The 13,606-nt window shown below is 39.3% G+C and overlaps 1 protein-coding gene across 1 annotated transcript in view; it reads right to left on the reverse strand.

Moving 5' to 3' along the window:
* Positions 1–517: 517 nt before the first annotated feature.
* Positions 518–13,606, reverse strand: part of SFRP4 (secreted frizzled related protein 4) — a 158,912-nt gene continuing 145,823 nt past the window's right edge. The window contains exons 5-6 of the mRNA XM_077269252.1: positions 10,654–10,717; positions 518–1,219 (exon numbers count right to left, since the gene is read on the reverse strand). Coding sequence (XP_077125367.1) covers positions 1,040–1,219; positions 10,654–10,717 — 244 coding nt within the window. The 3' untranslated portion in view covers positions 518–1,039. The remainder of the gene's footprint in view (positions 1,220–10,653; positions 10,718–13,606) is intronic.

Below are 13,606 nucleotides of genomic sequence, written 5' to 3' on the forward strand. Positions count from 1 at the left end.
ACAACCAGGGCGCGCCAGAGGGTGAGTATATCCCTATTTTTTATTTTTATTATTTATTTTTTACATGAATATGGATCCCAGGGCCTGAAGGAGAGTCTCCTCTCCTCCAGACCCTGGGAACCATACACTGGGAACTTCCGATTCCGATATCACAAAAATATCGGCTCTCAGTATCGGAATTCCGATACCGCATGTATCGGCCGATACCCGATACTTGCGGTATCGGAATGCTCAACACTAGTAACCACCGATCGACCAAACCGCTGCATGACCAGCTCTATCCTCACCTACTGTATTCTCACCCACCCCTTGTAGATTGTGAGCCTTCGTGGGCAGGGTCCTCTCTCCTCCTGTACCAGTTATGACTTGTATTGCTTAAGATTATTGTACTTGTTTTTATTATGTATACCCCTCCTCACATGTAAAGCGCCATGGAATAAATGGCGCTATAACAATAAATAATAATAATAATAAATAATTATAGAAAGATGCCCATCTAATGATGAAGAGTCATATTACAGTTTAATAAGTTTATTATCATAATTGTTAAATATATTTAAACAACAGAGTCCAGCCTGAAGTGCAATAGTAATAAAACTGTAATATGGGACACAAATTTCCTGTGTGAACATATCAACATGCTTAAGCACAAGTGCAAAAAACTCAGTTTATAAAAGCAATGTCAAAGGAGGAAACAGATAACATATTTGCACCATAAATATAAAAGAAAATATTTTGAAGAAGAATGTTACTTATAAATATGGTGCAAATTATTTGCCCCCACATTTGCAACCAATTTACCTTGTTGCAAACGTATCATTGTCTTCAATACAAGCCCTAAACATATGGGCTGTAGTGGTCAAAGTATGAAAAAAGCCAACATTGGTAATTAAAGTGCAGCAAATAAAAAGTCAATGCAGGATTCTGCATGCTATTTGTCCTGGTGAATGGGTTTAGGAATAATATGTTCTGTCACTGTAGCCAGCTAGTGACTCTCACCATGCAAATGAAATGTCCTTTTGTGGAAACATAGAGCAACTTATACTCTCTTATCTTTCTGGTCCTTCTTGGTTTTAACATTCTTTTTGGAGATCCCCGGAGGTGGGTGAGTGTTCTTTAAGTTCATTTTTGAGTTCCCACTACGACCAGTTCGCCCTGCATGTTTAATTTTTTCTTGTGCCGTTTTCACATGCTGCTCCTGTAGGGTCTGCTCCCATCTCTAAACAGTTATAAAAATGAAATAATTAATTGTGTGGACACCATACAAACCACAACACCAGGATATAACTAATCTAACTAAAACTTAAACTTTCATTTCTAATAGTAAAATACATATACTGGTGTTTTATCCTAGTATTTTATATTTATGTGAGATGGTGGTTGGAGGATCCTGCATTCCCTTAGGGCTACTCTGTTGTTTTACAATGTGTGAATGTATTTTATAATATACTGTAACATGGTAGTATGTTTATAGGTCAGTATGGCAGTGTTGATTTAATAGTCATTTTTGTGGCACAGTCTCTGTGGGGTTTGTATACAGGGTTAATTGTAAGTCTGGCCCAGACTGGGAATTATGGGTTAGTGACAGAAATTGGAAGTTCAGGCAGTTAAGGATTGAGTGTTAGCAAGGAAAGCAGTACAGGATATCCTCAGGAAAGAAGATCATTCTTGGATGTCTGTGGGAATCACTGACAAAGGAAACAAATGTCCTCAACAAAACCTCATTGGTGGCAGTGTTCTAACTGGCACAGGCAAGTTGGGGGACCTACAGTGAGAGAAGAGAAGAACATCTCGAAGAGACTTGTGGGATTGGCCATTGTGCTGGACAGGTCTGAGAACTGCAGTCAGTGATACAGTGTCAGTGAGTCTGGGCAAGTATAGGAAGAAGATAGTGGGAGAATGTCCCTTACTTCTGTTCTCAAGGATAGACTAGTCCAATTGCAGTTCCACAGAAAAACACGTCGACCTGGGTGGTGCTACACTAGTAATATGGAGGTCCTATGATTAAACTGTAAACTGTCAGCAATGTTTATCGCAAGCATTGTGCCGTCACCAGTAACCATCAAGAACATGCCTCTGTTTGGTGCAGAAGTCAAAAAGTGTAATTCCTACTATCCTTTGTATGCCGGTTCTTTGACTAGTAAAATGGACTTTGCTTTTAACAATCTGTCTGGTTTCCTCATCATGGGTCCAGTGCCATGCAGACTGTATCAGGGAAGAACCTGAAGGTATCTACCGTAAACGCATCACACACACCAAAGGACCCATTTTTTCTTTCGGACTAATGCTTGTATTTAGTAATTTCCTGAAGAAGAAATGCTCAACACTTTGAAACGCATTGAATAAAAACCGTATGTTTGAATATATCCCTGAGAATTGACGTCTTCCCTAAACAGCAGGGTGGGAGGTATCCCCAAATTATTTAGATCTTCAGCCACAAAACTATGGCAGAATTGCATTTTTTTCACCATTTCACTGCTTTTGGAATTATTTTTTCATTTCAAGTACATTGTATTTATTATATAATGTAAAACGAGTCAACTACTTGTCCAACAATAAAATGCCACTATAAGGCTATGTAAATAAAAAATGTAATAAAATTATGCCTTTAAGAAGAAGAGTAAGAAAAAACAAAAGGGCAAAAGCGAAAATTGACAATTTAGAAAGAGAAACAAGATACACCAGCATATGATAAAGGTACATCCATAATATTCTTAGAAAAGTATTAACACGGTTATTTATTAATGACCCATAACTAACATAAAAATAAAACCAAACCTTGTTTAAAAAACAGCAGAAAGTATAACATTGTATAAAAAAAAAACCCTTATAGCCATGACTTATAATAAAGTCAACATGCTACCACAAGAACAAACATGATACAGATGGAACAACGACCTTCCTAAGTAAAGCTATCCTTAAACACAACCTATCCCACAATATACAGTGGCATGTAAAAGTCTGGGCACCCCTGGTCAAAATTACTGTTTTCGTGAACAGTTAAGAAAGTTGAAGATTAGATTATTTCTAATAGGCATAAAGTTGAAGAAGACACATTTCCTTAATGTTTTAGGCAAACAAAATTATATATATACACTCACTGGCCACTTTATTAGGTACACCTGTCCAACTTCTTGTTAACACTTAATTTCTAATCAGCCAATCACATGGCGGCAACTCAGTGCATTTAGGCATGTAGACATGGTCAAGACAATCTCCTGCAGTTCCATCCGAGCATCAGTATGGGGAAGAAAGGTGATTTGAGTGCCTTTGAACGTGGCATGGTTGTTGGTGCCAGAAGGGCTGGTCTGAGTATTTCAGAAACTGCTGATCTACTGGGATTTTCACGCACAACCATCTCTAGGGTTTACAGAGAATGGTCCGAAAAAGAAAAAAAATCCAGTGAGCGGCAGTTCTGTGGGCAGAAATGCCTTGTTGATGCCAGAGGTCAGAGGAGAATGGGCAGACTGGTTCGAGCTGATAGAAAGGCAACAGTGACTCAAATCGCCACCCGTTACAACCAAGGTAGGCCTAAGAGCATCTCTGAACGCACAGTGCGTCGAACTTTGAGGCAGATGGGCTACAGCAGCAGAAGACCACACCGGGTACCACTCCTTTCAGCTAAGAACAGGAAACTGAGGCTACAATTTGTACAAGCTCATCGAAATTGGACAGTAGAAGATTGGAAAAACGTTGCTTGGTCTGATGAGTCTCGATTTCTGCTGCGACATTCGGATGGTAGGGTCAGAATTTGGCGTAAACAACATGAAAGCATGGATCCATCCTGCCTTGTATGGAGCATCTTTGGGATATGCAGCCGACAAATCTGCGGCAACTGTGTGATGCCATCATGTCAATATGGACCAAAATCTCTGAGGAATGCTTCCAGCACCTTGTTGAATCTATGCCATGAAGAATTGAGGCAGTTCTGAAGGCAAAAGGGGGTCCAACCCGTTACTAGCATGGCGTACCTAATAAAGTGGCCGGTGAGTGTATATATATATACTAGACTGTGGCCCGATTCTAACGCATCGGGTATTCTAGAATATGCATGTCCCCGTAGTATATGGACAATGATGATTCCAGAATTCGCGGCACTGTGCCCGTCGCTGATTGGTCGAGGCAACCTTTATGACATCATCGTCGCCATGGCAACCATTATGACATCTACGTCGATACTGTGCCCGTCGCTGATTGGTCGAGGCCTGGCGGCCTCGACCAATCAGAGACGTGGGATTTCCATTATGACATCATCATCGCCATGCTGTGCCCATCTCTGATTGGTCGAGGCCTGGCAGCCTCGACCAATCAGAGACGCGGGATTTCCAGGACAGACAGACAGACAGACAGACAGACAGACGGAAAAACCCTTAGACAATTATATGTATAGATATATATATATATATATATATATATATATATATATATATATATATATATACATATTGTGAGGCAGTGACCCGTGTTACAGGTAGGGGTCGCTGTTCTCCCCAGGGTTGTGCATGGAGACGGATGAAGTCCATAGGTGTACATGGCAATCATGGATTTCCGGTCCATGTTTTCCATGTGGCTTAAAGCCACAGGTTTGTTAAAAACCCTGCAGTAAGGAGTATGGGTGTGTCAGGTGCAACGTTAATGTCAGTCTGGTGTGTGCTGGTGTGCAGAGCAGAGGCCTGCAGAGCGCTGGCTGAGTGCAAGGAGGCACAGGCCAGCGGAGCTAGCAGCTATGGCAGCTGAATAGCCTGGCACCCGCAGAGTACACAGCAACGCAAGTCGTCCTTGGTAACTGGTCTTTGTTGTGGACAGTCCTGTGCCCAGAGGTGAACCGGAGGTGGATGTCCTGTGCCCGAAAGAGTCGGATGTGGACAGTCCTGTACCCAAAAGAGGACTGGCATGTGTAACATTTGCAAACAAGTGGATATGGTGCCCAGCTGCTATCCGGAGGATATCCTGGGCTGTGTGAGTAAAGAGTCTGAGATACAGCGGTGCAGGACATCCACGGGAACTAGTCAGAGGAGGACTGGCAAGTGTAGTGTCTGCAACATGTGAAGCTGTGTTTGGAGACTGTAATATGGTGTGCTGTCGCCCCACGGATACTGGACAAGGAGAGGTCCGGCATGTTTAGGGACTGCAATCTAAAAGCCATATGATGTATAGTGCTATGAAACAGGCACTGAGACGAGATGCAACTGTGTGTATTGAACTGTGATGACGTGTAGTATAAAATGCTATACATCTTTATGTGTGAAGTAACACATTAAAGAGACTTTTGTGTTTCAACTTTGTGGGTAACTGCTTCTTCACTGCGTATGGTGCTACCGTAGCCTTACAATATATATATATATTGTGGGATAGCGCTACCTGAGTGTGTTGGGGCACACTTACTTGGTACGGGATTAAAGCACACAGGGGCAGTTTTCTCACGTAAACCAAATATACTGATTTATTAACTCCACATACACCACATAGCGTAAAGTTCATTATATTACATCCACGAACATGTCATGACCACCAGTCTGTTCATGTAGCAGATAAACTTCTCGCCCATATATTACAACCCCCCAATTCCAGAGTTACCTTCCAGGAGCTCCGCTCCTCATGCTGACTCCTTGTCAGTCCTGGCTTCCTCAACACAGAAGCCGTCCCAGGCTCTGTAGGTACATGGCCTCTCCGTGCGCTCTTCAGGATGTCCATCCCCAGCTGGGACCGTCCAACACACAGGCTACTCAGTGCCGAAGCCCCACCACATGCTATTCAGGGAGATATCACTCCCAAAACATAGGCTACTCAGGACCTTGCACATGGACCAAACAGATCCATACACTCTCAACCATGTGACCCAAACCCTGGTCACATTATGTAGTTGTAACCACTCCCATAGGTGGGAGGTGTGTGTGGTTAGTACGACCCGCCCTGCACTCAAACTAACACTGCAAGCCTCCCTTTGCAAACTATACAAATACTTGTGGGACTACAGTGGAACAACAATACTACACAGGCTTACAGCACAGACTACCTCTGCGACACATACCGGCCATTTACAATTATGCCGGACACTGTTTCCTTATCACTATTACAGATACTCCTCCATGCGTATCCTGAGGAGCACATACAGCGGCCCCTGGCTGTAACATCGGTCGCTACATACAGCTCTTGCAAAAATTAAGAGACCGCCACATCAAAACCCTGTCATGGGCAGCCCAATCTCCAGACCTGAACCCCATTGAAAACCTCTGGAATCTAATCAAGAGAATGATGGATAGTCACAAGCCATCAAGCAAAGAAGAAATGCTTATATTTTTGCACAAGAAACAGTGTGAAGGACTGTTGGAAAGCACGCCAAAATGCATGACAGCTGTGATTATAAATCATGGTTATTCCACAAAATATTGATTTCTGATCTCCTCCTGAGTTAAAACATTAGTATTGTTGTTTCTAAATGATTACATAGTAACATAGCAACATAGTTTTTAAAATTGAAGGAAGACTTTAAGTCCATCTAGTTCAACCCATAGCCTAACCTAACATGCCCTAACATGTTGATCCAGATTATGAACTAGTTTTTTTGCGTCTGAAAGCCCTTGGGTTTTTTTTTTTTTTAATTTTGACTATTTCTCCTTTTCAGAAAAAAAAATACAAAATGTATTGCTTGGAAATTCGGAGACATGTCAGAAGTTTATAGAATAAATGAACAATTTACATTTTACTCAAAAATATATAGATATATAGATATAAAGAGAAAAATCAGACAAACTGAACATTTTGCAGTGGTCTCTTAATTTTTGCCAGAGCTGTATATATATATATATATATATATATATATATATATATATATATATATATATATATATGTGTGTGTGTGTGTGTGTGTGTGTGTGTGTGTGTGTGTGTGTGTGTGTGTGTGTGTGTGTGTGTGTGTCTTTTTTTTTCTTCATTTTAAAAATTACTACTAAAAGGAAAATGGGTCAATGCAAAAGTTCAGGCGCCCATGGGAATTTGCTTAGATAACTTTGACCAAGGTTTCAGACCTTAATTAGCCTGTTAAGATTATAGCTTATTCCCCATTATCGTTAGTAAAGGCCAGGTGATTCAAATTTCCCAGGTTTATAAAAACCCAGCCTCCTCTAACCTTGTGTCAAAAAACAGTAGCCATGGGTTATTCTAAGCAGCAGCCTAGCACTCTGAAAATGAAAATAAAAGAGGCAAACAAAGGAGTGAAGGCTATAAAAAAATTGCAAACTTCCCTTTTCTCAGGTTGAAAAGTAATTAGGAAATGGCAGTTAACAGGATCAATGGAGGTCAAGATAAGGTCTGGAAAAGCAAGCAAAATTTCAGTGAAAGCTGTTCGTTGGATTGTTAGAGAGGCAAATCAGAACCCCTGCTTGACTGCAAAAGACCTTCAGAAAGATTTACAGACTCTGGAGTTATGGTACATTATACTATTGTTCAGAGACACCAGCACAAATATAGCCTTTATGACAGTCATCAAAAAGAAATCTTTATACTTACCATAAAATTCAGTGTCAGAAGTCTGGAAAAGAACATCTAAGGCTGGTTTCACACTTGCGTTTGGCTGGTCTGCGTATGGCTGCATACATCCTCGGTTAAGCTCCGCCTGCACTCTGCCTACTTCTGCATGGATCCTGCATACCTATCTTTAACATTGGGTATGCAGGGACATGCGTTGTATGTGGATGCGTCCGCATGTGGCGTTTTAACGTGCCCGCCGACCGCACTGGAACGCTATGTAGGGGTGGATAAATCATGCTTTGGGGTTGGGTTGCAGCCAATGGCGTGGGGAACATTTCATGAATACGGGAGGGAATAATGGATTCAATGAAGTTTCAATAAATTATTGATGCAAACATAACACCATCTGTCTAAAAGCTGAAGTTGAAAAGAGGATGGTTTCTACAAATGGATAAGGATCCTAAACAAAAAATCCACAATAGACTACCACAAAAGGTGCAAGCTGAAGGTTTTACAATGGCCCACACAATCCCCTGATCTGAACATCATTGAAAATTTGAAGCTAGACCTCAAAATAGTAGTTAGCAGTGCATGCAAGACAACCCAGGAATCTCACAGAACTGGAATAATTTTCCAAGGAAGAATGGATGAAAATCCCTCAAACAAGAATTGAAGACTCTTGGCTGGCTACAAAAAACGTTTACATGCTGTTATACTTTCAAAAGATGGTGCTACTAGGTACTAACCATATAAACACCAACAAAAAAATTACAGTATAAATTGCCAGACTAAAAGACTAAAGTCTATTATTATTCAATAAAATCAAATAAATAACAAGAAGAAAATATTAAACAGAGTTGCGGCTAACCAAGCAGGGACAGCATATTACATGTGGCAAGAAATTACAAGAAGTACATATGAAACCTGATTAGCGCTAGGCTGATAATGCCAATATAATAAGCACAAGGGATACAATGTTCCCAATAGTGCAACATATCAGGTAGAAAAGATATAAAAAAGCCACTTACATGACTAGATATTTGTGTTTATACGGCATCCCCGCTGCCCCAACGCACGTTTCGCTTCTTTGTCACGAGGCATGTGTTGGGGAGGGGTGAGTAGTCTTAAATACCACAGGCAGCGAATCAGGACCAGGAAAGCAGAGAGGTGTATTGGTCACAGTATGGTGTGATAAATGCACGTGAGCGAAAAAAAGGATGCTTGAGGCATGTATGGCACATGCGCAGCTGACATCATTTACCTGGAAAAGGACATTCATCAGGCTTGCGGCCATGGAATGCAACCTAACACGGGCCGTCATGGAGACAGCCATGTGCGCAGAGGTTCCTCAAGAGGCCACTTGCGCGATCGTTGGTGACTGATGCAGCGTGGCATATGTGCTGCTGGAAGGAGTCCAGAGGTATATAAGTGCTGAAAATGAGGGCAAGTGTCCAGGATACGTTTGTAAAATGGGAGTAGGGGTGATATAAGGTGAAGATAAATAAGATGAAAGTGTATAATACATGGTGAAAATATGTTATTGAAGTATAATTTAATAAAAAATAATGAAGGATGTGACTTGGTGTAAAGGAACAAATGTAAGGGAATGAAAATAAATGGGAGTGCATGGTGCAAAGTGCATAAAGTACAGTACAGACCAAAAGTTTGGACACACCTTTAAATGAGAAGTTGCGTCCAAACTTTTGGTATGTACTGTATATAAATGAGAGGTCATACAAAAATGTAAATGCATCCAAAGTACATACATCAAGGAATTCTCCCACTTGAGAATAAAAATCGACTAATGAGAATAAAAAGTTGCAAAAGATCTATGAGGGTGGGAGGCAGTTCACATCAAAACAGCAGCTCTGGGAGGCTATTCTGACTTCATGCAAAGAAATACAAGCAGAAACTCTCCAAAAACTCACAAGTTCAATGGATGCAAGAATTGTAAAGGTGATATCAAAGAAGGGTTCCTATGTTTACATATAACTTGGCCTGTTAGGATGTTTTTGAGTTAAATAGCTTTTTTTGTTCAGTGAATGTGACCTCCTAATGCTGCAAATTCCACAAATGAGCATTTTCAGTTCCTTAAAACATATCAAATGTTTAGAAATTCTACTGTGCCTAATAATTTGGAACAGTGCATTTTGAGTTTTTATTAATTTTGGAGATTATACTGTTATCTTTGGGAGGTTTCTAAAATAAAATTCGATGTATAATCTAATGGGTAATGATGACTTTTATTAGACTGTCATTTGCACCGACCATTTAGGAAAATCCGAGAAAAATATAATTTGCATAATAATTTGGAATATGTTGTATATTGGCATTATCAGCCTAGCTATAATCAGGTTTCATATGTACTTCATGTGATTTCTGGTCACATGTAATACGCTGTCCCTGCTTGGTCAGAAGCAACCCTGTTTAATATTTTCCTCTTGTTATTGTTATAATCAATTTTAGTCTTTTACTGGCAATTTATACTGTCATTTTCCTCTTGGTGTTTATCTGATCTCAGTTTTTGCCCTCCAATTGTTGTTTTTCCGTTCTTTATGTAGTCATTAGGCACTAACCATGCAGGCAGCCCACATTTTTACATCAGCTCGTTTTCCTTTTTTTGGAATTTTTTAAATATAAAAGATGGAAAAAAAGAACATATATATATATATATATATATATATATATATATATATATATACTGTATATATATATATATATATATATATATATATATATATATATATATATATATATATATATATATATATATATATATATATTTGTTTGCCTAAAATACAAAGCAAGTTTCAAAAGCAGTGAAATGATGAAAAAATGCTATGTCATTTTTTATGGTGTCCATTGTATGGGAAAAATGACAAGTCAACCAGATTTCTAGGTCAGTACAATTATGGTGACACCAAACTTGTATAGATTTTTCTCTTGTAAAGGTGGGAGATTCAACATTGATGATAAGTGCTGGAGGAGATACCTGCTAACAGTATGTTACAGTATACTTAACCTCTTACGTAAGATTCTACTGAGGGAATGGCACTAGGATGCTCGTAGCCTTAGTCTCTGGCATTAGAACTGCTAATGCAGGAATTTCTGTAACACTGGGACAACTGACATGTCATGCAAAATGTCAGGATTACCCTTACTTTATAAAGCCAGTAACATTACCTTGAATCTCTTGTTTAATTGGTCTTTCCACTTTTCAACTAAACAGCCATCAAGAAGCATCATCCTAGAAATTAAATATAATGATTGACATACATATCATACCTAAATATAATTTTATTTAAGCATACTCTAAGTGCAAAATATCCAGAAACGGTGAAGGTCAAGCGAGGAACCTAAAAAAATATATTACAGACATCTGTGTACATAATTTAGTAGCTTATAGGGGTCCACTACTTTAAATAAATTTACTACATAGAGGTCAGTATTGGGCTTTCTTCGTTTTAACATATTTATTATTTGCCTTGTTGAAGGCTTATAGATTAGATGCAGACGATCCTAAGCTTTGCAAAGTAATCAACACAAATGAGGATAACTTAATATTACAGATAGATTTATGCAATATTGAAACTTGGGCTGAAAATGGCAATTCAAGTTTGATGTATATAAATGTAAGGTTATGCATTTGTTGTGAGGAATAAAATGTATAATTATGTATTAAGCGGTAAAATATTGGATAAAACTCTCCTAAGGTGCACTGACAGACAACAAACTCAAGTTTAGTTGCAAACCAACCAGTGCCAGGCAAATTAAATCTTCAGACACATTAAAAGAGGCACAGGTGCTCAATAACAAAGGTTTGCCTCTATTCACTACTCACTAGTGTAGCCACACTTAGAATAATGTGTACAATTTTGGGATCCAGTATATAAGAAGGACATAGCTGAACCAGAGCTGTTGCAGAGCAATAAAGATTTTTAAGGGAATGCGTAAACTGATTTGATCCAGGGAACTAGTCTGATTGTTATATATGGGGTTGGGAAGGAAATTCTTCCCAAAGATGGAACAATTAGCATCTGCCCCTTGGGGTTTTTGCCTTCCTCCAGATTAAAATGTTAGGTGACAATTAGATCTCAATGGACTTGGATCTTCTTTCAATGATAAAACAATTAAACTATGAAATATTTAAAAATTGGATCTATGGAGGTACCAATCAAACCCTTGCCACTTCTTCTTAACAGTGTTCCTTGGCTGCCTCTTTTGTTGGCAGTGTCAATTGACCATTTCAGCAATCCATGATTGTTTTTTGTGGTTGCTTTCTGTCTGACCTTGAAGAAAAAGTGTTTCTGCTGGTTCTTTCAGCTCAGGTGGAGCACGACTACTGCTGAAAGTCATTAGCATGGATTTGTTTGCTAAAATCATCTGACAGGGGGTTGGAAACGGAAGCAAGGGACCAATGAGGTATACTAGCAGTAGCATATATTGAGAAGATGCATATGTATTTTTTATCTTAGTCTCATCGCGAGTCCATCTTTAACCCCTTAGTGACAGAGCCAATTTGGTACTTAATGACCGAGCCAATTTTTACAATTCTGACCAGTGTCACTTTATGAGGTTATAACTCTGGAACGCTTTATCGGATCCCGCTGATTCTGAGATTGTTTTTTCGTGACATGTTGTACTTCAAGTTAGTGGTAACATTTCTTCGATATTACTTGCGATTATTTATGAAAAAAATGGAAATATGGCGAAAATTTTTAAAATTTTGCAATTTTCAAACTTTGTATTTTTATGCCCTTAAATCAGAGAGATATGTCACAAAAAATAGTTAATAAATAACATTTCTCACATGTCTACTTTACATCAGCACAATGTTGGAAACAATTTTTTTTTTTGTTAGGGAGTTATAAGGGTTAAAAGTTGACCAGCAATTTCTCATTTTTACAACACCATGTTTTTTTTAGGGACCACATCACCTTTGAAGTGATTTTGAGGAGTCTATATGATAGAAAATAACCAAGTGTGACACCATTCTAAAAACTGCACCCCTCAAGCTGCTCAAAACCACATTCAAGAAGTTTATTAACCCTTTACGTACTTCACAGGAACTAAAAAATGTGGAAGAAAAAAATGAACATTTTACTTTTTTTTGCAAACATTTTACTTCAGAACCATTTTTTTTAATTTTCACAAGTGTAAAAACAGAAATTTAACCACAAATTTTGTTGTGCAATTTTTCCTGAGTACACCGATACCCCATATGTGGAGGTAAACCACTGTTTGGGCGCACCGCAGAGCTTGGAAGTGAAGGAGCACCGTTTGACTGTTTCAATGCAGAATTGGCTGGAATTGAGATCGGACGCCATGTCGCGTTTGGAGAGCCCCTAATGTGCCTAAACAGTGGAAACCGCCCACAAGTGACACCATTTTGGAAACTAGACCCCCCAAGGAACTTATCTAGATGTGTGGTGAGCACTTTGAACCCCCAAGTGCTTCACAGAAGTTTATAACGTAGAGCCGTGAAAATAAAAAATCGCATTTGTTTTCACAAAAATGATTTTTTCGCCCACAAATTCTTATTTTCACAAGGGTAACAGGAGAAATTAGACCACAAAAGTTGTTGTGCAATTTCTCCTGAGTACGTCGATACCCCATATGTGGAGGTAAACCACTGTTTGGGCGCACCGCAGAGCTTGGAATTGAAGGAGCACCGTTTGACTTTTTCAATGCAGAATTGGCTGGAATTGAGATCGGATGCCATGTCGCGTTTGGAGAGTCCCTGATGTGCCTAAACAGTGGAAACCCCCCACAAGTGATACCATTTTGGAAACTAGACCCCTTAAGGAACTTATCTAGATGTGTGGTGAGCACTTTGAACCCCCAAGTGCTTCACAGAAGTTTATAACGTAGAGCCGTGAAAATAAAAAATCTCATTTTTTCTACAAAAATGATCTTTTTGCCCCCAAATTTTTATTTTCACAAGGGTAACAGGAGAAATTAGACCACAAACGTTGTTGTGCAATTTCTCCTGAGTACGTCGATACCCCATATATGGGGGTAAACCACTGTTTGGGCGCACCGCAGAGCTTGGAAGAGAAGGAGTGTCGTTTTACTTTTTCAATGTAGAATTGGCTGGAATTGAGATCGGACGCCATGTCACGTTTGGAGAGCCGCT

The sequence above is a fragment of the Ranitomeya variabilis genome, chromosome 6 (genome assembly GCF_051348905.1).
Source record: "Ranitomeya variabilis isolate aRanVar5 chromosome 6, aRanVar5.hap1, whole genome shotgun sequence".
Lineage (NCBI taxonomy): Eukaryota > Metazoa > Chordata > Amphibia > Anura > Dendrobatidae > Ranitomeya > Ranitomeya variabilis.